The 26146-nt window shown below is 39.5% G+C and overlaps 1 protein-coding gene across 3 annotated transcripts in view; it reads left to right on the forward strand.

Moving 5' to 3' along the window:
- Positions 1-26146, forward strand: part of GRIN2A (glutamate ionotropic receptor NMDA type subunit 2A) — a 175738-nt gene that overhangs the window by 94969 nt on the left and 54623 nt on the right. For all 3 annotated transcript variants that reach the window (XM_054180626.1, XM_054180627.1, XM_054180625.1), the window contains exons 4-8: positions 148-740; positions 12868-12982; positions 22783-22988; positions 24407-24575; positions 24700-24853. In XM_054180626.1, the coding sequence (XP_054036601.1) occupies positions 148-740; positions 12868-12982; positions 22783-22988; positions 24407-24575; positions 24700-24853 (1237 nt within the window). The remainder of the gene's footprint in view (positions 1-147; positions 741-12867; positions 12983-22782; positions 22989-24406; positions 24576-24699; positions 24854-26146) is intronic.

Raw genomic sequence — 26146 nt, forward strand, 5'->3', positions numbered from 1 at the left:
AATCATATAATTATGATAAGACACAGAACTGGAATGCAATGAATGTTTGGTAGTCATGGTGGACCAAGGAGAACACAAGAATTAGAGATTCTATTCCTTTCAGACTTATACATAATTAGTAATCTTTTACTGTGTTTGGTGTTCTAGGATGTGATGTCCACATTCTTCCAGTTTGGGGCTTCCATCCAGCAAGAAGCCATCATTATGCTGAAGATCATGCAAGATTATGACTGGCATGTGTTCTCTCTGGTGACCACCACCTTCCCTGGATATCGAGACTTCATCAATGTCATTAAGACCACAGTGGAAAATAGTTTTGTGGGCTGGGACATGCAGAATGTCATCATACTTGATACCGCTTTTGGAGATGCCAAGACACAGATTCAGCTGAAGAAGATCCATTCATCTGTGATCCTGCTCTACTGTTCTAAGGATGAAGCTGTCTATATACTGGATGAGGCTCGTTCCTTGGGTCTTACTGGCTATGATTTCTTTTGGATAGTTCCCAGCCTGGTTAGTGGTAACACAGAAATCACTCCCAAGGAGTTTCCTTCAGGACTCATTTCAGCATCTTATGATGAATGGGACTACAGTTTAGAAGCTCGGGTACGAGATGGCCTTGGAATTATTGCCACTGCAGCATCAGCCATGCTGGAAAAATACTCCTTCATTCCTGAAGCAAAAACTAGCTGCTATGGACAACTGGAGAAAAACGACCGACCAACTCACACCTTGCACAAGTAAGGCTTCTTGGTTTGGACTTTTTTCCTTACATAACCTTGGTAATTTTCCTTTATGTTGCCTTTATATGTTTCTTGAAGGGGAATATTGGGTTTTATTAATACCATCGTGCCCTTTTAAGCAATAGTTTTCCGATCTCAGAATAGTTTTGGTTGGAAAAGGCCTCTAAGATCATCAAGTCCAACCAGTGGCCTAAGACCACCATGGCCACACCTACATGGTTTTTGAACACCTCTAGGGATGGTGACTCCAAGAGCACCTGCTGCAATGATTGTGCACATGGAAATGATGTTATGTGCTGTGGAGCATGAATATTGCTCTGTATCCGATGCAAAAGACGACAGAAATTTATCTTAGAAGGTGTGAAGCTGAGTAATAAAATTGTGCTGTTGTGTACTTTAACTACAAGGTAAAATCACCAAAAAGCTCTGGAGGATGTGCCTGAAGCATTCACATCAACATGAACCTGGTAATATTTGAGAAGACAAAAGATGGCAGTGATAAAGAGGTGTCCCTGGAAATTATACACATATTAGATTAGTTAGGCAGCTTTTATCACCTAATAACTGGAATCTGTCACTTCTGCTTGTGAGAATCTTATTTTTGTCACCTGTACTAGAATAACTGTAAAAATTAATCTGCATTAATCTAAGTTGATAGGGATGTTTTCTCAAAACAGTTTGTCATATGGGAACTGCCAAGGTTTAAATCAAGATTCTTTCCTGCCTTTTTTGTTCCCCTCTCTCTCCCCCCCCCACTACTTGCCCTATCCCCACCCCCCCTTTAATTATCCTCTTCAAACATGTTGCTCCTGATTACTTCTGTATAAAATTCTGCATAACACATTAATATACACAGTAATTTATTTCTTTATCTGGTCTGTGAGAGGAAGCAAAAGGAATCTTGAATATTTTTTTAATAGCTCCCTACAATATCTCATATGGAAACTAGTAAGCAGTATATATGACATTTGTTCTGACCAAACATTGCAGACAAAACACTTTGAACAGAAAAGTAGAATGGAATTGGCACAAAATGGAATGTAGCAGATTGAAAAACATTTTAGTCTTCTGATATGTAGGTGCATATTTAGATAAGGAGTTAACTGCCATATAATGTCCTGGACCAGTTGTTGTTTTCCATGAAAATGGCATCTTTGTGCACAGCATTCTTCAGAGCCTCTCTTAAAAGCCAAATACTGCCAAGCAAATGGATTTTAATCAAACATGTATATTATAAACAGCATGGCCAAAGTTTGCCTTTTGTATGACGCTTTCACTTTATTTTGGTCTCCCCTTTCTTGTTTCTAAGCCTTGGCCTCTAAAACTGTACAAATTCACCATAGGCATTGCAGAAACTCTGTGACTCTTTTCCTGCTGCCCCAGCTTCCCCAGGGAGAGACAGGAGGCAGCACTGGGGTGGCTTTCTGATCCAGCATGGCTCCACACCAATGGCATCCTCAGCCATATTAAAAGAGTGTGAGCAGCAGGTCAAGGGAGGTTCTCCTCCCCATCTGCTCTGCCCTGTTGAGGCTGCATCTGGAATCTAATGGGCTCCCCAGTTCAAGAAGGGCAGGGAAGTACTTGGGGGAGACCAACAGAAGGCTGCAAGGGTGACTGGAGTATCTCATGGGGAGAGGCTGTGATACCTGGGCCTGTGTAGCCTGGAGAAGAGAAGATAGAGAAGGGATCTAATAAATGCCCATGAATTTCTAAAGGGGTGGAGGTCATGAGGGTGGGGTCAGGCTCTTTTCAGAGGTAGCCAGTGATAGGACAAGGGGCAGGAGGTACAAAATAGACCAAGGAAGTTACAACTGAACTGAAGGAAAAGCTTCTTTCCTTTGAGGGTACTGGAACACTGAAGAAGGCTGCCCAGGGGGGTTGAGTCCCTCTGGAGACTTTCCAAAACCTTCCTGGGTATGTTCCTGTGCAACCTGTTGAAGGGGAACCCAGTATGCGATCCTTGCATGGTTCTTCTTAATGCATGTGCTGACAATGCCAGAGAAAAGTGAAAGCTAATGGCATCCCAGTAATCAAATCTGCTCCTTAGCTGTGGGATCTGAACAAACAAAGAAGTCCACTACTGATATTTGAACTCCACTTTCTGTGAAAGTTAAATTGTGGTCTGGCTTCAGAAGTGCTGGTGTTTAAAGATGTTGTGATTCACTTCAAAGGGCCACAAAACCTCGAACCTCTGAAGGGGACTCCTGCCCCTTTCTTTTGGTAATACGCTAGTGTAGGTTGAATTAGGTATTCAGTAGTTGGCATAAGTTTTCTTTCTTCAAACTATCATTTTGTTTTCTCATGAAATCTGCATGACAGCCAGAACAGGGATTGTGAATGTTAGAGCAGTGAGTTTAGAGTTCACCAAGAGACTCTGCAGCGAGTGGAGCATGATGCATAGAGAAATTATTAATAGGTGAAGTTGTAAGGTAGTGCACTGTGGTTAATAGAGTCACTTCTCAATATGACACACTGAGCTACGAAATGAGAATATATTTTCTATACCAGAGATTCTTTGAGCTTCTCCAGCACCACAAGATCAAGAAGCCAGCTGGTTTTAGTTTAGAAATATCAGAATTACACTAAAACGAATAAACTTTAAATAGTCCTTATGTAATAACTCCCCAAGACTATTCTTGTCACATATAATCTGCAAGAAAAGCATTTAGTAGTGCTAAGTAATCTCTGGGAGCTGACCAGTCTTTCCATGCCAAGGTGAATTACATAACTACCTTGTGCTTTCTTATCCTCATAACTAAATTGCAGGTTTCTTCTTGCATGAGAAATCAATGCCTAAATTAGGGTTTTGTTCTGAAAGGTAATCTTCACTCTTTCAGGTCACAGGTAGTGCAGATTTGTATATTTAACTGCAAGATAAATGTGTATGATGCTGTGTTAGGAGCTAACATGACAAAGGATTTTAGAGTATCTTCACAATAAAAGGGGCTGAAGTAATTGTAAACAGCTTACAGACCTGAGATCTGCTGTACTGTGTTCATGATGGAAATCAGTGCTGGAGAAGTGGGCTTGCACAAAGGGACACTGCATGGAAACTCAGCAGCAGCAAACTCAGTGGAAAGGAGGGAAGAGGCTCTGTAAGGTAGTGCTTGAGCAAAAGCAAGCTCCAGAATGGAGCAAGACCCCAGGATTCTTAGACTCCATCTATTATAATGACAGTCTAATTCAGCTTTAAATCCAGTGTAGTATTCAAAGGCTATGCTGTAATAGCTGATTTGCTTGTCAATGGAGGTTGGTAATGCTTTATGTATGACTTCCCACATCTAGATAGTGATTTTCATCTCCATTTATGAAGAAATCCCATTTTAAGGAAGCTATGAAGTAAAAACTCCTCCTCCCTCTTTCTCAAATCCTTTGAGTATTAAATTGATTGGAACATATATATGTATATATTACACCCTTCCCTTGTCACTGCCACTCTAAAATACTTTTACTGGCTTTCCAGGCCCAGGGGAAAAAAATAAATAAATCAGGTTTGCTTTACATGTTGGGATGATTTGAACAATGTTAATTTCTGATACACATGGAAAAACTAGGTTTTCCCTATGAATAAAGGATTTCAAATACAGAGATAATTTTCTGTACATTAAAAAACATACATATATGTTCAGATTATCTTTTCCCATCTCTGTAAGACTCAGATTTTCTCAAGGCAGAGGAATACTGGCACTAGTGCAGCAGGATAAATAGAATTAGGAGCCCATTAAAGCAATGTCAGTTGAACAAATGCTTGCTTTCTCTCAAAAGAGGGAAAACATCCAAGCAAACAAACAGCAAAACAAAACAACCCTGCCAGTCGTCATGGAAAATGCTGCTGCTTAGAGAATAGAAATGCTTCTGCTTTGTCTAGAAGAGTATTCATGTTGTGTGAAAAAGCTATAACCCTTGGAGATACATTTCACAGCAATGTTTCTAACCACTCTTATACATACAGGGATGGATGGAGGTGACAAAGCTGTTGCTCTGTTGTCATTATCCTGAAAAGCAAAAAGATTTGTCTGTTCTTAGGTAATTAGATGTTTATCATGTAGTATTTTGTTGCATTCAGTTTCCAGTTACAACCAAACAATACACAGGATTCAGAGACTCGCCTTTCAGTAGCAAAGGTGCAGTGCTAGAGAATTGTCCAAATGGCTCAGGTCAGGCTGGCCTTTCATACCCTTCCCAGGCAGTTTCCTTTATCCATCATCATTGAGCCTGGGAGCAGGAGCAATGGGAAGTGCAGAGGGTCAGGTACAAAGGCACTGGTTGATCCTGCTGTGGGGCACCATGCTTTAAAACCTGGTGGGAGCAGTGTTTTGGAATGTGCTACCCAGTGTGGCTATCTTTCCATGGACAACTGCAGAGTCAATTTTCTTGTTCTTGCTGTTGTGCTGCCGTTAGCTTACAGCATGGCTAGGAGACAGCTGCTTCTTCAGAGGGCAAGTGTATGCTGTTTCACTAGTCCTGATATTCATTCATCAAGTTTAATGTTTTGATTCCAGCTTTTAACAATAGCAAATAAATTTTCCTCTTTTAAGCAAAATCAGGGTTTAAATGGACACAATGGTTTGATGAGTAATCCAGCAAATCTGTTTAATCTTTTTTCTGCCTACAGATCAACAGCCAATTTACAGAGGATTTATTCATTTAATTTCTGTCAAAAGACTTAGGAAAAATAGATATAATCTGCTTTATCCTATGATTGAAGATGTATCAGTATTTAACTTATTATACATGAAGCAAAATATGTTTTCACTAGTAGTAGAGTTGCTGCTCAGAAAAAGTTTCACTTAAGACTCTTCAGGAGTTTGTCTTTCCCATTTTGTCAGCCCAATGAGGTTCTCCTGGAACCACTGTGTGCTCACAGGAGTGCTTTGCACACAGGTAACAGTCTGAGATTAACCCAAGCCTTAGCAGCCACATAGAGAGTTATGTTTTATGGTGGGAAACAGTTACTTTTAGTGTTTCATTTCTGGTAACTGTAAAGCTTGAAGAAGCTTCAGGTTTTGCATGCTGCTAGATTTGCTGCTGCTCCTTTTCTCCTGTAAATGCTGCTCTATGAAATCAAATCCAAAGGAGGGCGATGCACCTAATGGGTGAGGCATGAACAAAGCTGCAGTCCTTCATGAAGTGCTGAGTCCACAGGGATGCTGGGGGCAGCAGATTCCAGGGAGGACAGTATGTTTAGGAAAGGGTCTCCAAAAGAGGATCAAGCTGCGAGTCCTACATTGAGTGTTGGCAATTAATTTCAGATATCCTGGATTACATGAAAAAACATATGAGAGAAGATACTCAAGAAAAGAAAGGAATTTGTCAGGATCCCACTAAGCCTCATTAATTTGTTTGGGAATGTTTTTCTGATCAGGAGATCCAGCAGTAAAGTGTTGTAGCAACTGAACTGGTACACAGGGGTACACAAACCTAATTTACTGCTGACAAGCAGATTTTAAGCAGTAACAGCTAGAGATTTGTACTTCTTTTAATTCATGTGCTGTAATTGCCCTCTTCTACAATATGAGGACATTTCTCATATAGTTGCATCAAAGAGCAAGAAATGAACTGATGAAATTTTTGTCATGTTCTTCCAAAAGTAGAACTAAAGTTCATTGGCAGCAGAAGAGGAGTTGTGGAGGAAAACACTCCACCCAAGATCCCAACATGGTACTTGTCTGCTGAGGAACTAATTAAAGGAATTATAAAAAATTCCTATCACCATTTTCTCCCAGGTTAGATCAGTTTAGGAAGCAGAAGGTACCAAGGAGTTCCTGGATTAGGGTCTTGTAGAACATTTTCCTTCTTTTGTAATACTTAAAAAAAAAATAATTAAAATAAGAGAACAATCATGGCCTTTGTTCTGGAGTTGAGCAGAACCAGCCTTCAGGGCTGAAAGCAGGCCTTGAAATTCCAAATACAAGAGAAAGTTCATGGAGATGCAGATGCTGCATACACCATCCCCATGCAGGCTTCATGGGGAGGAGGCTGGGATGCTTCTGAGGTGCTGCAGCAAAATGTAATTATATTAGACCTTTTAATGAAATGTTACTGCTAATGTTAACTCACTAAACCTTCAGGAGTTTAGTTCCACTGATCTGTAGCATGTTCCCAGGGAGCTGGGCCCTTTCTGATTTGGCTCACTCCCCTGGACCCCCTTTTAGAAGAGCTCCCCAAGAATTTTGTCACTTGTCTGGCAGAACTGGGGCAAAATGAGTTTTCCAGACCTAGTGGCAACTAATGCTTTAAGGAGCAGCTGGCAGCAGGTACAAGTAGTTGGCATGCCATCCCTTTTTCACAGTCACTGAGCATATTGTTCCCAAAATTTTATTCATCCATGCTGGCTCAAGGCCGAGGGAGATGCAGCTCCAAAGCAGGGTATCGTCGTTGCGTTATATTCAGGAGAGAGAGAAGTGGGGGAAGTGAGGAGGAGGAGGATGATGCGTGAAGAGGAAGAGGAGGATTTTTGCATCACTGCAAAGGATTTGAAGTTAGAAAATAAATCCTACAGAGGCTAAGATCTAAAGTTGTCTTTAAAAAAACCCTTCACTGATTGAAAAATGTATCACTGCCTTGGTTAATACTGCTCTACTTCAGACCTACTACTTCTCTTTCTGTGTACTTCAGAACACACATTATCCATTCAGCATTTATTGATTTAATTTTGTAGATGTTTTTCAGAAATCCATTTCTTAATGATAAATAATTTGTCTTCTGGTTTCTTTTGACAAGTATCTTTCATATTTCACAGTAGAACCATAATAAGGAAGTTCAGCAGTTCAGAGCCTCCACAGGATAAAGAATAAAAGACAAAATTTGGATTTACTCCTGCTTTTTTAGGTATGATGCTGGGTGAATGCCAAGCCCAGACAGGCTGACTGTCTAGATTATTAAAACGGTTGGTTGATGTTATTTGTAGGAAAGAGAAATATCAGCAGATGACACGTTGGTTGTGAGGCACTTCATCTGCCTTAAATCACAGATTGGAAATTCCTTCTTTGGGAGAGGAGGAGGAGAGATTCTTTTATGAAACCTGAATTTCCCTAAGTCTCTGCTGTTTATTGCTGGTGGTTGTCATGGTTTTGAAGCATTGCCTCACAGTGAAGAAGGCACTAAATAAAAAAAATGATAGTCCCCAGTGATGACACCTGAGGAATTTATCATGACTGATTATCTGGTCTAGGCTGCAGGATGAGGGTCTGAACTCATGGCAGCAAGGAGTCCTGTGGGCTTTCCATTTCCTGCGGCTATCAGGCCACATGCTTTATTTTGCAGGTCTAGTAACTAAGTTCTCTTATTTGGAGGTACCTTAGGAGTGATACTTTTTCATTAATGCCTCTGCCTTCCCCATTGTATTTTTTCATGACAGTGATCCATTTGGGAGTGTTTGCTGTTGTATAACGTAAAAGAAGAAAGGCTCAAACATCCTGCTACAGGGGTGGTTATGGCTTTGCTGGAGTTTCAGCTGCTCTCACACAGTATAGGAATTCCTTACCAAGCACCTTATGGACAAAGAAGATCCATGACTTCTGTAAGGAGATTGGCCAGAAAGGTGCTTCTGTTTCTACAATATGATCCTCTAGCAAATGGTCTTTTAGCAGCTGAGGTCTTCCAAAACTTGAGGTCTGATCCTGTTGGCAAAGTCTTCCCCCGTTTGTTAGTGGAAATTAGAGTCAGTGAAGTTGTGACAGAATATTTACAGGATAGGAAAACCCACTGTATTCAAAGGTGTTCAGTCTTTCTGGATAGAGTCAGAATTTTGACATGGATAAGTTTTAGTATTAATCTGAAGCTTTATCTGAATTACTTGATCTTTCTGAGTCTGTAAGATTTAAGCTGGAAACCTTGAGAGCAGTTTGTAACCTTGGTACTTCAAAGTCTTGATGTAACTGCGGTATGAACTGTGTCCTGCATCACGTCTCTTTTCAGTTTTGTTGAGGAAGGTGAGAAGCAAAAAAGAATTGTATAAATGTTTAAAGGTGTTTTGAAATATACAGTGTGGACTTGATAATCTACTTTGCATTCAACTTGAGAATAGCTTAGCTTCTGCCCTTTCCTCCCCCTCAATGTTATTTTTCATACAGGTGTCACCTGGGGAATCTTAAAAACTTCTGTTTGCTAAAGTTAATTAATACTTCAGTGTCACAATGCCATCACAAGGCCTCCTGCTATCATGTCTTTGCAAAGGTTGTAGCATTAATGAGGTGTGAAAAGCAGATTAACTACTAATCCAAAGATGTATGCTGAATTGCCCCCTTAAAGTAACAAGCTCAAGTAATCAAGCACCAATGCCAAAACTGCTTCAGAAATACTTTGACCAAATCAGGAGCCAGAGACACCTTGCACAAAATTAATCTTGGCCAAACTTAAAAGTCTAGGAGAATAACTATAAAAAAAATACTTCCCACCATTCCTAACCAGGAGCAGAAAAGAACATGATTTTTTTTTTGTAGAGCAGTGTAGGATCTTGGCCAGTAAAAGCAGAGGAGGACTTCTGTTCTTTGTGCAGAGAGGGAAAAAAAAAAAAGAAAGAGACATTTCAAAAAGGAATGTAAACTGTAGGTATTGGTTTCTGAGGAACACAGGCAGTTGATAAATTTTGTACCCAAGAGTGTGCTTGGGAAAACAAGAATCTCTTTGAAGTTCTTTTTATTGCTGCAGTTTGGGAAAGTGGGGTAGCTCAGACTGCGTCACACACTGATACCTTTGCATATGACTCAGACAATACAATTTTAAGAGACTTAGAGATTAGGAACTTTATTTCCTTTCAACTTGCAAAATGTGCTTCACTGCTAAATGACTGATAAATTCACACAGTTTAATAGTATACCCTGAGTTCAGTTTAGATTTTTGTTTCTTTTTCTTTCTGGAGTACATGAGAATCACTGCTGCTACAGCACTGCATCTTGTGATGGCCCTTGAATGTCTTCCAGGCTAGAGGATTTGCATATTAATCCCAAAAGATGATGAAGGGTGTTTGAAATCTGGGGTAGTGACCCTACCAAACTACATTAAAGAAGGGTTCAGCTCTAGTCCAGTCACCACTGGCTATGTAATTACTCACCCAGCTGGATGCAAAAACCTGATGTACAGCCTGCATGTGGTCCAGCCCTTAGGAGACAAAATGCTTGGCTTTTGATTTTATTGACATAAAGTGACTTCTGCCAGTCCCTGTGAGATGATGTGCATAAACTGCCAGGGAACCTGGGAGGGAAGGTGCAGAAGCACCAGTACAAGTATTGCATGTTTTCCCACTATTGTCCTTGTTTCCCCCTCGTAACAACTTCCTGAGCATTTCATTCCTTGGGCCACTAAGCATTTGATTTTCCACAGAGAGTGAAGATTGTGCTGCGTTCTACATGTGTGCACGAGCAAATTCTGTTTGGTGGTTTGCCACCACGTCCCAAGGTGGCAAACAAGCTCTTTATTCCAAGGAAGCTCTTTGAGTGCTGGATGAAAAAAAGTAATATATGGGAAATTAGTTCAACTGAAAAGCGAAATTCTGCCAAGGGGAAAATTTTCACGCCGAAAGCCTGTCACAAAATATGAGTTATTACGATGGGTGAATTTACAAATTGCTGTCATAACGGTGCTGAATGATGTTACTATGGCTGTTTAGGGCAGTGCACATTTAATTATTAGCTGTTATGATACAATGCCATTATTTCTCCTGGGTCTATATATTTTTATTTAGTGTGTTTCTGCTATTGGGATTTTCAGGCAGCTACATCAATACAAAGCATTCTCCTTTGAATGTGGAGCCGAAGAATTTTGTCTGTCAGGTTCATGAGCATACCATGCTGCTACTACTAAAAAATAGCCAAATAAAAGGCCAGACAAAATCAAACATGTAAATCAGTATTTCTACAGAGCAATGAATGAGGAATAGTTAAATAATACTCTTCCAAATACATCCGTCTGTGTTACTGTTGAGCTGAATTCCAGAAAGAGAGCACCTATGTGAAACCTTGGACTGCATTCCTTTCAGTCAAATACGCTGAGAATTCAGTGCAATTAACTTCAGATGATGGATTTGGGGTTCAGAGCACACTATCTTCTGGAAGTGCCATGAGATCTTGAAAATTTTGAACTGTTGTTTTACTTCTTTCCCATGGGATAGCCCTGTCAGACTCACATTGACAATCTGGGGGTTTGGCTTGTTTTCAGCAGGACCAAAGAATGCCAGTACCAGACTTTAACTCTCTCCCCCTTCATGCCTAATTTTCTTAGGTGTCAGAATTTCATCTAATGTATAAAATGATAGATTTTTCTCAATATTGAAGTCTGGAGAGCTTGACCTGAGTGCTGTGTTAGTTCAGACTTGGCAGTAAGTTCCCTGTATTTGTGCTTTAAATAAAACCTGCAATTTCTCATCACTCTTTCTGACCCTGGAGCGGTCGAAACAATCTGTTCTCACTGAGAGACACTGAAGCTATGTGGAACTTGAGCAAATATAAATACAGATTTATGTTATAAATCTGGGGAAAGTCTTGAGAGAAAATTATTTTTGAGGGAAGTCAAGTTTGTTAGGGGGTCAGAATCCCAGCTTTTCTGAGTCAGTAAGAGAACAATGCTTTGGAAAAGAGGGTTTAGTGATTAATAGAAAGCAGCAGTTAGTAATTCAATACTATGCATATTAACCAGGAAATAGAAAAACTAGCTAAAGTGTGTTAAAAATAGTATGAACTCAATAAGGAATTTAAGACCTTTGAGGGAAAATCTATGGCTGGAAAAGATATAGGACTCTGTCGAGCTGAAGGATCAGGTCATAATTCTCTATTTGTGACCTTATCCTTCAGTTCTATGGAGTCTAGGGAGATTCCTACCCAAGGGTAAATCAGGTTCACTGCAGTGTCTAGCTGCTGAACACTTGCCCATGGCTGCTGTTCATATAACCTGCAGTAGTATTCACCAGCGTTCAGAAGTGTCCCTCGCAGGCACAGTCCAGGTCAGAGCAATATCTCAGTAGAGATGATGTAGCTGTTGCTAATGCCAGGATTGCTTCTAAGAAGTAGAATTCCGTCCTTAGAACACGTAGGTTAGCATGGCAATACAGGAGAATGGAGAAGATAAACTCCAGGACTGTGACACTGCTTAGGGGAGGTATCTCTTGTAACTGAGTAATTTCCTTCTGTTGACATAAATTCATACCAAATATTCAGTTGAATAAGTGTGTTATTTTGTAGCTGGACAATGAGCTTGTGGTAAATAAACAGCCTTATTGATTCATTATCCAAACTGGTAAGCCTAAAGACAGGAAATTTGGGATGGAACCCACATCTTCAACAAAAACATTAGAATACTCCTCCTTCCTGTGTGTTTTATTCTGAGGTCTTCTAATTGTTCTTCTATCCAAAGTACTTATTAGTTTGCATATATTTTGAAAGCCATTAAAAATTAGCCTAAATACAAACAAACCAACCCCCAAACCCCAATGAACCAAAAAACCCAAACCCCAAATCAACCAAAAAACCCCAAACACCCTCAAACATTTAAAACATCCTCTGTCTTTTTGAAATAGTGAACTGAAATGTTATCAGCCCCTTCAAAGTTTTCTTGTCTAGTTTTGGCTGAATCAGAGTTACAGGATGGTGGGATTTGGAAGGGACCTCTGAAGATCATCAAGTCGAGCTGTTAGTGGAATTAATTCAGGTGAAACACAATCACTGTTTACAGCTACTATACTGGGAAGGGCTGACAGGACTCTTGGAGGTCTAAACAGGTGAAGCCAAGGTAGGTGCACTTACTTCTAGCTGTTGCTTCAGTGAGACAATGATCGTACACAGAACTGATGTAGATGTGTTTAAAATAGTCCTGAAAACCTGGAAACTTTGTGCAAGTGCCAGAAAGATTATTCCTGGGTTGCATAGGTCATACATAATGTGGAAGCTGCTTTGAAAATGATGTCTGCATTACAGGCCATATGAAAACAAAATTTTGCTTTGCCTTGAAGTGCTCAGACTGCCCATGCTGCAGTCACAGGCTTTTCGCAGCCTTAGCTGGTGTGTGGGTTTCAGCAGCCGTTCTGCTGACTGAACTGGCTTGCTCATTAACTGCTGGACAGCTCATTAATTTTTCAATGAACTCTGTTTTTTTTTTCTTTTTCTTTTCTTTTCTTTCTTTTGCCTTCTAGGTTTATGATGAATGTGACTTGGGAAGGTAAAGATTTGTCCTTCACAGCAGATGGTTATCAGGCACACCCCAGGCTGGTCGTGATAGTACTGAACAATGAGCGCGAGTGGGAAAAGGTGAGCAGGGCTGCTGGGAGAGGAGGTGGGAGAGACTTGGTAGAACCCTAGTGATGACAAATGGACCAACATCATGGGTGTCAGTGATGGTGCTCTGCTCTAGCAGGTTTGTCACAACAATTCAGAAAATATAATGTTACTTTATTCTGAGTAGGTCTAAGGAGTTTTAACAGGGAAAGCAGTGTATCAGTGAAGATAAGCCATGTGGATTTGGGAAGATTCCTGTGAAACAACTTGCATCTCCTGCACTTTAGTGCAAAAATGCAGAACTGAAGATCTCCAGAAACTTGGACCTTAACTACCTCAATTTGGGTAGATTTGCATAACTTTACAACTCCAGTCTTTTTATCTGCTTGATTTTGTATTCTTCGACAGTTTGTAAAGTACTATCTATCTGTCTGTGTCTCCGTCTATCTGCCTGTCTGTTTGTCTTTCAAACTGTAAAGTTCCTGGTGAATTGGAGAACTTGGACTCTTGACTTGTGTTTTGGTAAGCAAGTGACCTAAACCTCTGATAAAGTAGAAGAAAAAGTGTCTTAATATCAGTGTTAAACCTACGTATGAGTTTATCATGAGTGTGTTCTTTTAAAGAAAATCTTCCACCTCAGTCTGTGATTGTTTTGGCTCTGAGTCTTGTAGGTTGTCTGTGGTCTCATGGTTTAAAACCAGAGGACCCCAGAAACTATTTGCAATATGCGACTGTAGAAAACCATGCATCGATATCAGCCACCGCTTTTGTTTTACATTTATAAAGTATGATCCTGCATTATCTAAGTTGCTGCTGAAATCTATGAACTCTTTTCTTTTTGCAGCTTTATGACCCCATAAAATCAGTTTAAAGCTCCAGTTTGTAAGTCTGCAGGACTCTTCATGATGTTGAATAATAATGACAAAACAAGAATTACTGAAGGGCATTCCAGTAAATTTGCTAGTCATGCAAAACCAGAGAGAGTAGCCCCAGATTATGCTATGTATTTCTTTATGTTCATTTGATGCAAATTTCATTCTATGGATAATTTTAATCCTATTCAAATGTGTCAATCTGAATCTTTGGAGGAATCTTTTGCTTGGTAACCATTGTGAAAATTTCTTAACCCTATTTTACAATTCTTCAACAGTCTGCGTAGCATAGGTAACGTTCTGGAAAAAAGTATTATTCTACTTGGGGAATATTAGTATGAGGCACCAAAGGGAGAAAATGGTTAGAAAGACAGACAGCAATGCTTGAAGTATAATAATTTCATGCATTTTGTACCTTGAAACTTCTCTGAAGAGACCATTCAAAGGACAAAGGGAGATAGGTTTGAGGTTTTTGAAAAATGAGCTAACAGCAGCAAAGAAATGCTGGATATATGAACTCACATTATTTCCAAGAAATAACTTGAGCCAGTTTTAACCTTCAAGTGGCACTCTATCATAGAACTAATGATGTGGTGCAGGTTTGGCTGTGTCTAACTGTGTAAGTTGTACAGCAGCAGTGCACACTCTGCCTGTTTTGCTGGGCTACAAGGCTCTCTGTTGCCTGATGCTTACCTTGTCTGCATGGTTTTCCATATGGGAAATCTGTTCCTGCTCATCATCATGTTTAAGAAGTTTCTAGAAGAGAAAAAAATTAAGTTAAAATGGCTGAAGAGAGGCTTCTGCCTGGAAAAAAATAATAAAACATATGCATCTTTTCCTAGCTGCCCCTTTGCTTTAGAGCCCCTTTGGTAGCAGGCCAGAGGAGCTACTTCAGTAGAGACAGCCTGCCCCTAGCTGCAGCTCTCCTGGCTGCTTTGTCGTAGCACTATGGGAAGGGGGCCAGCTTTAATTATGTCAGAGGGGAGAAGTGAAAGGCAGCCAAGAACAGGCTGTCACCACCAGAATTATTCTTCTGACCACAAGATGATCCCTGCCTCTGTGGATGAAGAGAAATAAACTGACTAATCAATTATCCTGGCAAGCTGGACATAGCTCTCGGCTATCTTGGAGCACCCCACATCTATATCAGCAGAGCATCACTGTGCTCTTCAGAAATAATAGGACAGTTTCCTCAGACTTAGAGACATGAGAAGGTCCTCACCCCCCCCAGTTTATTTGAACATCTCTTTTGTGTCATCTTGATATTCTTCCCAAGGTGCATTTCTCAACCTGTATTTCTTAGCCAATTTCTTTCTCCTTGTTCTTTTCTCCTTGTGCGGTTTTGTTCAGTTTCAGAACTGTCAAAGTTACTCATCTGAGATCTAACATTGCCTGCTCTGAGTTCCCAGACAGGCATATACTTTTGCTTCTAATTAAAGTATTGCAATGAGTGCCACAGAATTGTTTTATTGAAGTCTTACTAAATATCCTTAATCCTATATGGAAAACACCAAGCCTTAGAATCTAATTAAATCCTTTACTCATGTCAAAAAAATTGGCAATGCAACAGCCTGGTAATCTTTGTAATGTAAGTAATGTACATAGAAATTGTGAGTAACTGCTTTATTGTTTGTGTAAAAAAGACTAATTTTGCTTTCTGTATTTGTTTTAACCAACTATTCTCCTATTGAAATTCAATTTCCTTTGGGTTTAGTATAATAATTTTCTTTTACTTAAGGACTATTTTTACTTGGTTGCAAAACTAATAGACTTGACTCAAGGTTTGAGGTTAGAAAATCCATTCAGCAGTGGTTGAAGAGCATCCGTCTTACCCACAGGAAAATAAGTTCCTTTTCCTGTATGAATGACTCAGTATCAAAACTTAGAAGTGTTAACTTCACATGTAAATGGGGTTGAATGAGAGATTTGTCCCATATCAGTTTCTGGAAAAAAGCTGATTGGATGCTAATGGTTTGAAGTCTGAAAATCACTTTTGGATATGTTCAGCAGGCATCCAGTTAGATATTTTGACAGATCCTAAAGCAGCTACTCAAACTTCTGACATCAACATTCATATTCTTTCCGCTAATCTTGACAGGCAAAGGGGCTGCTGTTCTCAGTAAAAGATTTTTAAGAAGACAGCCTTAATGTGTTTGTTTCAGGGAAACCTGATAAATTTGCCACTTAGCAGTGTTGCCCAAATATCACCAAAGTGCTGCAGGAGCACTGAGCTAGTGCTAAAAAATCCTTAGAGGCCCAGCAGCAATAGCTGCAACTCCCCCATTAAGCTTATCTCAGTGCAGTGTGACCTGGGTGTCTCACCTGCCCTGTTCTCTTCACTGAGTTGCAAACTTCACAGTCTGTTAGTCTGTCCTTTTTCAAGTGTGGAAATAAAGCCAGTCAATCCAATATTGGAGTATAAATAGCAGTGGCAAAATTGGATGACTTAATTAGCTGTGCATATGATATATGTTAAGTAAAGTAGGGAGGACTGTGTTGCATTTTAAGATGAGTGTGCTCCATGTGTAAAGATGAGTTCCAGGGCAAACCCAATTTTTACTGGTGCTCCAGAAGGTGGGGTAACTTGCGAGATGTAAGTGTCCTACATTTTTGTAGCCAATGAGTTTGTACAAGAATCCAGAGTAAAAGGTACTACCTGGCACAGCTGCTAGTTAAATGTCACTGCAGGAACCACTACATCCAGGCTGATTCTAAATCTAAGCAGCTTCCCACTAATGTAGGATTTAATGCAGAACCTGCTTTTGCTCTGATTAACGAGCATATGCCAGACTTACAAACACTGTTTCAGGTTGTACACATTTGTATCTAAGTAGGAATGAGTAGGCAGAGGGTGCACAATTCCTGCTGGGAATAAATGAACCAAGGTCTTCACTGAGAGCTCCATCTGGCTACCAACAGCCACCGTCATGTAGCCAAGGAAAGCCAGCTCTCCTGTCTAATGGTAGAGCTGAAACTTCCCTGGACAAGGGCTGAAAAATGGAATGCTCACTCAGACTTCTGACAGTTTTTGGTCAGTGTACTCTGATAAGTCACTGAGAAGGTACAGGAAAGCTTCTCTGAAAATCTCAATTTTAGAGCATGGGTTTTGACAGCCAAAGGATCTTCATGGAAGCCATTCTCCAAAAGCTGTGAGGAAATGCTTGTATTTTAACTATAGCAGATGAAATTGCATTGCCTAATGTCAACTTGCTGGTATGTCTTTTGTCAGCAGCTCTGTGGCCTACAGAGATCTTTTCCCACAGCAGGAACAGCATGCTTTTCAACATCTATTGGGATGTCATTTTCTTTGTTCCATTCTTGTTGCTTAGTGTATTTAATCTTCCTGCAAATATGCCTATCCTGACACTTACTGTTGAGTTAGAGTTTCTATATCAATGAGCTTTTGCTTAGCCCAAAGGCCTTTCCTTTGACCTTTACTGTACTGAATTGTTTGAATTGCACCAATTATTATGCAGCATTTCTTAGATCCTGTAGTCCCAAGGAGGATGGTTCCCTCCTCTCTGCTGCTGTAAAGGAATCACAGCTACCATGGAAAGCAGGTGCAAAGTGTGCTTTGTACATGTTCTTTACAGCTGATATTAGAGAGGAGATTAAAGAACAGGAAGACTCTCAGGGCAGCTTCTCCCATCTGCAGATAAAGGTATGACTACTTGGACATCTCTGGAGAGTTGCAAGAGCTGCACTGAATGCAGAGGTGATAAGAAGTCTTCCTCACTGGGAGGTGCAGGAAGAGATTGTCAAGCTCTGTTCCTTTCTCGTGCCATAATCAACTCACTAAAATGGCTTCTGTGGCATTGGTTTGAACTCTTGTGCTACAGAATAATTTGGGGCACTTCCCAGTGCCAAAACTATACCAACCACTGAGAATTTGCTGAGTGCTAATTACTAATCCTGTACTGAAAAATGAGGCTGCAGGAGATGGTATCTTTTCCTTCCATTCCTGTTTGTTTTGAATCTCTCTGGGTATTGTGTTCTCCTTTTGAGCCCTGTTGGTTGCTGTATTGGTGCCTTCTTGTCAACATGAGGGGCAGCCATGGGGGAAGAGCAGTACATTTGCATAGGCCCTTTGAGATTTGGCAGCACATTTTGAAAACTTCAAAGTCTTTAAATGGATGTCTGCAAACCACACAGGGCTGTAAAGCACTCCCTATTAATAAGATGTGAAAGTGCTTGCATCATATCCTGTCATTTAAATTTAGAGTGTCATTGTGAGATGTGGACCTTCAGAAACGTGACGCAACACAGAGGTTTGCAGAAGGTGCACAAGAGATGCTGTTACCAGAGGAGGGATTTCGCTGCTGTGCTTTTTCTGCAACTGCCTAGTATTGCTAACCTAACAAATTCAATTTATGCTTTCTAGCTACTGATGTAAAACTTGCCAGAGTAGCTCTTCCTTGTGAGTGGAAAAGTGTGATGAAAAGAAGGTAATGAATAGGTTTTCTCTAAAGCAAGATGATCTTGCGTTCGCTCAGCGTTATTTTCTTCACAAAAGTGAGACAGCCCCAAAAGTATGTGTCTTCAGTGTAGGAAAAACATCCCTAGAAATGTTCTTTCCCAAGGTTTGGTTGGGTAGTCTTGGGAGTGCATTTAGTTCCCATGTTGTCATGTACCATTTTTTCTTACAAAAGGCTGATGACTGTGTATTGCGTACAGTTCCCATCTGCTGGGAAGAGGGTGATAGGACCGAGTTATTTGTTTGTTTTCTGTGAGATATGCCCGTGTGACAGATTTGCTTTTTGTGCCAGGATTGGCACACAAGGGACAATATGCTCTGCTCTTTTCTCTCTCTGCTTGGGATCTGGCCTTGCTCTTTCTCTCTGATTTGATGGTCTCTGTGAGGGTGTGTGATTAGGATTATGTCAATCATCCTTGTGTTGTTTAGGGACTGCTTTGGGCTAGTGGTCTCTGTGAGGTGCTGCATTATGTAGCTTTTCAAGTCGTTTGTATTTCTTAGGCTGTAGCTGTTACACAGAAACAAGCCTACAAATTAATGTGTCCTAGTCTTCAAATAATTTGTCATTGAAACTAGAAACTGTTACATAAAGAATGTGTGCATCGGATACCAACAATAGTAGGTAAGAATGCAAATTTAAACAGATCTCTTCTACCTCAAACCTGGATGCTTGGAATTCGTTAGAGAATGCCACATCTAGTTAATTTCATCAGTAGCTCTAATGACCATGAAGCACCACACTGAAAACAAATGCTGCAAAACACTGGAGGCAATTGAATTTTGAAGCTCTCCAGGTTGGTAAACTACATAACTGTAAAATGGTTTATTCAGATATCACCGTTGGCTTCTACTGAGAGCAGCCACTGAACTTTTCATATTCTACTTTTTCACATTTTGCATATGAACTTTTCCATATTATACATCATTTAGAATGACCTTCAAGGTGAAACCAGAACTTGGTGTGCTTTTTTAAGCTCACATATTTTGCTTTGTTGTCATAAGTAAGCCTCTGTAATAGTCACTGTTGAATAAGGACTTAACATTTGGGTTTGCACACAAACTCTTACCCTTTATAAGCAGACCTCTTTATAATGTTCTGAAATACAATGAACATGTAGTTGTTATAGCCTGTTGACTTTTTCCTCTAAGCATTTGAAGGTTTTAAGGGCATTCAAAACAGATAGTGCCTGGATCTAATACTAGACCTGACTTCCATAAATGACATAAATGCTGACCCCACAGCACCTACACAGAGATGCAATTTAATAAATTCTCTTTATTATGACAGGAACCTGCTCATTTTTTTTTCATTTTGTTTATGTTATAGGTTTTTTGAGTAATTTCACCCTTTCACCTTGTAAATAAGAGATATTGAGAGAACTAAATAATATAGGAAGGCACAAATAATCTGTAAATAATTAATATCATGTTCTTAATAACAATGCTATGATTAGTGCTGCACAAACTAAAAGGCTTATAATAAAAACAGATTTTTTCCCCCTATATTTTGACTCCATGCTTTAATTGCATAGAACAAAATTCTTACCTCACTTAAAAGAGAAAGAAAAAAAGTGTTTTGATCCTTCAAAACTGTAGCAGAATGATAGAAGTGTAACATGTAATTTTCAACAATACAGCTATTTCAAAACCAAAACACCAAATAAATGTGGGAAATATTCACTTGTGAGTTCAACATCAGCAGCAGAGAAAATCCAATGTCTGTGCCAACAATGTATTAATTAGAGCAAGCAAATCCATCAGAAACCTTTCCCAAACAAAAGGAGAGACCTAGAGGCTCTTTCTTATTACTACCCATCCTCATTTGCCATTCTTACCCCACCAGCCAGGATTCTCAGAGCACTGTTTTTGACTTTTGCTTTCCTGCCATTTTTCATTACAATGGTACTTCTTTTTCATTGTGCTTTCTGGCACTCATGGTACTGGTAATAGGAAGGATGACCTGCCATGGACATGCAATTTGTGCACCAGATGAAGTCATCCTGGGACTGCAGCAGTAGACCCTTTTAGACAGAGAAGTAGGGATGCCTCTAAGACCCAAGACAAAGTCTGAATGTTTAATTATTTTTTACAAAGAAGGGTGCAAGTAGTGAATATTGAGGTAAATCCATGGAAAGCAACAGATTAAAAATTCTAGATCTAACTTTGGAGATTCGCTCAACACATAATGCTTCCGTACAGGCTGTCAAAAGAAATCAGTGTTTCCTCAGATTTCTCTGTTTAAAAATATGTCTTGTTATATCCTTCTCAGAATGTGGATATGGCAGTTGCAACAGCTGAAGTAGGAAAGAGCATAATGGTTCCTCTTCCAACAGCATCCAGACAGTTGTTACATTACTAATAGGACCAGAAGAACTCATATTGTAATGGACATCTCATAGCCCTGTTGGTCTGTTGGTCAGTGATGCAAATGTGGGGGGTGGCTTGTGGAGGGAAGTGCTTCAGGATTAGAGATATTTGTCTTCTCCCAAATGCTGTATTGGGTGACTTGGAGACTCAGGTTATGCTACTGTGATAGTCCTGAGCACACAAATGCAACCAAGCCTCAGCCATGTTTTCTTTCTTCTTCCTACTTGGAACAGGCAGGCAGTTGGGCATATTTTCCACTTCTGAAATCCATGTTATTATTTGGCATGTTTGCTGTTTGACTCAGGTACTGAGCTGGCTGGAAATGTCCCCATTCCAGATGGCCAGCCTCATGGTGTATTTAGGGCATTGGTACAACCAACCCCGTGTAGGCCAATGTACACCAGCACAGACTGAGGGAGCTGGAGAAAACAAAGCTCTGGCAAGACCTAATAGTGGCCTTCCAGTACCTGAAGGGGACCTACAAGAAGGTTGGAGAGGGACTGTTTCCCAAGGACTGCAGTGATAGGACAAGAGGCAATGGTTTGTAATTAGAGAAGAGTAAATTTAGGTAGGAGGAAGCTCTTTACCAGAAGGGTAATGGAACACTAGAAAAGGCTGCCCAGGGAAGTAGTTGAGGCCCTTTCCTTGGAGATACTCAAGGTCAGGATTGGTAGGGCTCTGGGCAACTTGATCTAATGGAGGATGTCCCTGCTCACTGCAGGAGGGTTAGACTAGATGACCTTTAGAGGCCCCATCCAACCTGAGCTGTTCTGTGATTCTATAAATCCTGTGCCCAGTTCCCACTCACTTAGATGTGACTTCCTAATTCCCTTGAGATATTTTTAATTTCTTAATTTAGTTGTATAGAGATTTCTTTGTTTCTGCCTCCCGAATTAAAGTTCATCAATACGTCTTAGCTTATAAACAGAATGGAAAGGAAACTGCAAAGGGCATGTTCTTTATTGCTTCCCTAAGTGGGAATGGGTACAAATCACCTTCTTTGGGAATTTTTGTGAGCAATTTTGAAGACTTTAGGAGATTGAAAGCAGGTTACAAGTTGTTGTGGGTTTTTTTTAACAGACTTTTTAGACTATGAGTCTCTCATTGTGCTCTTAATTCCCACTATTTTCCTTGTAAAATGCTTCTTCAGTCTCATGATTAAGTTATAATTTGTTTAGCTTAAGCAATGGAAAAATATTAAAATGCATTAGGTTACAAATGTTGTGGATTGTTGGCTTATTTATATCCTCTGTCATCACTACTCGGCTAAAACAGGCAATTAGATTTATGGATGCAAAGCAGTAAAATGCAATCTGAGGATGAAAATGCTCAAGTTTTCATAATATTTAACTTGAGTGCCCTTTTCTGGGCTTCTGGAATTTCTGGAAATGTAGGTTTATTTGGAAGGGATCATTTGTAATAGTAAATAAATAGACAATTTTTATATAAAGTGGGATATGCTTTCTGAAACTCCCCCAACAGTTGGCATTAAGTAAAGCAGAATAAATTATATTCTAGTATGAACTAAATCATGCACATTTGAACTTGTGTTCACTAAAAATGTAGTTTGTCCTGGCTGAGGTGAGGTGGAACCCTAGGGAATGGCTTTCACAATGGCTTTTGAAAACATGAGAATAGAAGAGTCTTCTCTTTGAAGAAGAAATAGAAATGATACAATGAAGTTTTGGTGATCAGTTTGATGTGTATGTGTGTAGGGAGGTCAATTTTCTGTTTCTTGTGATGGGAACTATTTTCTGATTACTGCAAACTGGTCCTGATTACACATGGAATATCTGGTTGCTGTTCCAGCTCAAACAGGGATGATGCATGTCAAATTTCAGTGCAGCCTTATCCAGGTGATATATAGTGTTTAACTGCTGTCACTCAGTCTTTATATTAGCTGTTATCTCTAAAAGAATGTTACCTTATTTGTCTTTACCACAGAGCATTTTCTCACTTCATGCAATTATTAAAAAGTTCTAAAGTAATTTTGATAGCAAAAGACAACCATCTTTGCAATGTAATTTCCTGTACCTGTGTCACAGCACATTAAATATTAGCTCTCATTTGTCAAAAGCAAGCCAGCAGCTATCAGCAGCCTGTGTGTCTTGGCATTTCAGGTGGGGAAATGGGAGAATAACTCACTGAGCCTGAAGTACTCTGTCTGGCCAAGGTACAGCTCTTTCGCAGACAGTGACCCAGATGATAACCATTTGAGTATTGTCACCCTGGAGGAGGCTCCCTTTGTCATTGTGGAGGATGTGGATCCTCTGATGGAAAGCTGCCAAAAAAACACCGTGCCATGTCGTAAATTTGTCAAAATTAAGTAAGTAAATACACAGCTTTCTTTCTTTTTTCATGAGTGCAAAATACATTCCCCTATGTTCTCATGAATTCTTTCCATTGCTTCTTTCATTGTATAATGAATTTGCTGTTCATTTCCTCTTGCTTCCTATCTTTACTTTTCCTTCTGCATTTCATTTGCTCTTTGTTTTTGCCTTTCCCACACGAGGTACTCTTGTTTGTACATTTTCCTTCTTCTCAAGTTGAAAGACTCTGGTTATATACATGTAAGTCACATTGAATTAACAATGAGATAGTATATTTATGGTAAATTCAAAGTCCACTAGAATTGGCCCTTTTCAGTCACATGAAAGAAGAATGTATTCTGAAATGGGATTGTTTTAATGAGTTCCCTTTGAATTATTTCCAGCAATGCTGAAATACGCCTGCTTTAATTAGTCTTTAACAATTTGAGACTATCTCCTATTGAAAGTGCATGTTTATGGTACAGCAAAATCCACTGCAGCATAAAATGCCACTGTGACACACCACACAGAGGAAAAGTTCTCCTGCTTTAATTGCTCTATAACTTCAGAGGAGTTATTAGAATTCAGTGGCAAATTTCTCATTCTGCATTTACTGGTGGTGTTTAACTCATTCAGTGCTACAGTCTACATATTTGTGAACTGAATACAGTAACTTTTTTTTTACTGAGCAGATGTTGGGGAATATAATCCATGTTTCTGAATATTTCCAGAGACTGCTAAATGATTGTCTGTAAGTTCCTGCAGTCCAGAGAATCTTTTTTTTTTTTTCCCCCTGCTGGCCTTACTGTATTTAGTCAAGTTCTAAACTGTTTTTATCTTAATTCTAAATTCTTTTTAAGGCCATAAGATGCTGCCTTGCCTTCTGGAGATGCTTATGCTAAGAAGTTCTAGAGGTCATGAATATTTCAGAGAAAAAATGAAGGGAAAGCCCTCATCTTTGCACTCAAGGTGGCCTGAAATTTACCTTTTCAAACTGCAGAGAGAGGTGTAACGTGCATTTTCGATATGGTGAACTGCTGTGCTTTTATATAGGCTACATGTTGGGAAGCCCTCTAATTACTAAGTGGCATGTAGTCTTATGAGAGCAAGAGTAATAAACATTTAATCTAAGTTGAAATGATAAATTAGTAAGAGGAGACTGTTTGTTGAGAAGGGAGGTACAATAGGCTGGATAATGCTGCAGAAAGATGTCATTTAAGGTCTGCTATTATCTTCTCTTTACCTCTTGTCAAGCAACTGCATTATGATTCATAAGAGCCACACAGATTGTCTAAAGCATCTGTGGGTTTTTTCTCCATTGATTAAGAAAAATATGGCCACTCACAAAAGGTTGTTTCACAGTATGCTGTCGTCTTGTTGTGGTTCTTCTGTTTTACCCAGTAGAAATCTTTATAACTTTCTTCTCTGTTGACAGCAACTCAACTAATGAAGGAATAAATGTAAAGAAGTGCTGCAAAGGATTCTGCATCGATATCTTGAAGAAGTTGTCTAAAACAGTCAAGTTCACATATGACCTGTATTTGGTGACTAATGGGAAACACGGCAAAAAAGTCAATAATGTGTGGAATGGAATGATTGGTGAAGTAAGTTCTGTTAGGTAAAAGAGCTCCTAAGTAAGAACTTAGCAATAATTGATTGTAATTCTTTTGGAGAAATGAGGTATTCTCTGCTGAGTAATATTGGTGGTGTCTTCTCTTTGTGGATCAGGTGGTGTATCACCGTGCAGTTATGGCTGTGGGATCTCTCACTATTAATGAAGAGCGCTCGGAAGTGGTTGACTTTTCAGTGCCGTTTGTGGAGACTGGCATTAGTGTCATGGTGTCACGGAGCAATGGCACAGTTTCACCATCTGCTTTTCTAGGTATGATTCTTCACCCCGTTCAGATCACTTAATTGCTTTTCTATAGAGTTGGGTAGGGTTCAGTGTTCATCAGAGTTCACAGACCTCTTTCTGTCAAAGTGTGAATTTTACCATAAGATATTGCCAGGCTGATTAACATGATTATTAGCCCAGGAAGATAGTGCTGTTAGTTTCAGAAGTGAAAACCAATGTCAGTGATTGCAAGAGGAAAAAGAATCCCCCAAAATCTTTGGCTGGGAAAAGTCATTCAAAACTGCTTCTTTGCCAAATAATTTATGCTTGTTTAGCCCATTGTGAATGGTTTAATCTCTTTTTAGCATTCACATTCACAAAACAATTTTAAAATCCTCTGTAGAAAAACTAAGAAAAAGAGAGTTACTTATGATTAGAAGAGATCTGATGCTATTTTGGTAAGTTATCCCTGGCTTCTGAACAGCATACCACTGCACTGGAGAGCTTCTGAGCATTCTCTCTGTTAATGCAATTGAACAGCGGGATGATGCAGGTAACAGTGGGCGTATAGCAAAGAAATTAAAGGCTGTGAAGAAAGGAGATGGGACATAAAGAATTGATCTTCTTCCCTTGTTTACTTCCTGCTTCAACTGTTCATTTCTGTTTTCATTATTTCCTTCTCCATCTCTTCTAGTGCTTATCACGCACTCTGTATTTGGTGGTTAGCCTGAGTTTCCTTGAAGCTGAAAAGACTCGAAGTGGTTTGAAAGTGCCCAGAATACTCTTATGTTTCTAGCAGTGTATTTGGATGCAGTATTTTGAAAGATGCACAGGAAAAGAGTGCTGGTGACACTAAAATAATTTTAAGTGAAAAAATTTAAAAAATTAGTATTTTCCAGCTATCATACAGAATAATTTAATATGTTCAGGATCACTAAGTCAACACTCATGCCATTTTTGCATCACTGATTGTATGGTTTCTTTTCAGATTGCTAAATAGAAGGGTTTTTTTTCCACTTCCACTGACATCATTTGTAGCCACCAAGGCTACAATCAAGATTGCTGGTGTAGTATCACCTACAAGTGGGCAAATCATTTAGTCACAGAGCTTATTTCTTACGCCCATTCCATAAAGGCACATTATAGAGATAATGCAAATAAATATAGCAGAGTGAGTAATCAAACACCTAACCAGATTTTGTTGGTGGTTACTATTTTTGTTTAATGAATGAAGGATATTTTTTTTAATGAAATCATAAGAGCCTGTACTTTTGATGAAGATATCCAGATATTATCTCTTCATCTTTATAAGTTGCTGATTTATAAAGCTAATTCCTTTTA

The sequence above is a fragment of the Dryobates pubescens genome, chromosome 4 (assembly GCF_014839835.1).
Source record: "Dryobates pubescens isolate bDryPub1 chromosome 4, bDryPub1.pri, whole genome shotgun sequence".
Taxonomy (NCBI): domain Eukaryota; kingdom Metazoa; phylum Chordata; class Aves; order Piciformes; family Picidae; genus Dryobates; species Dryobates pubescens.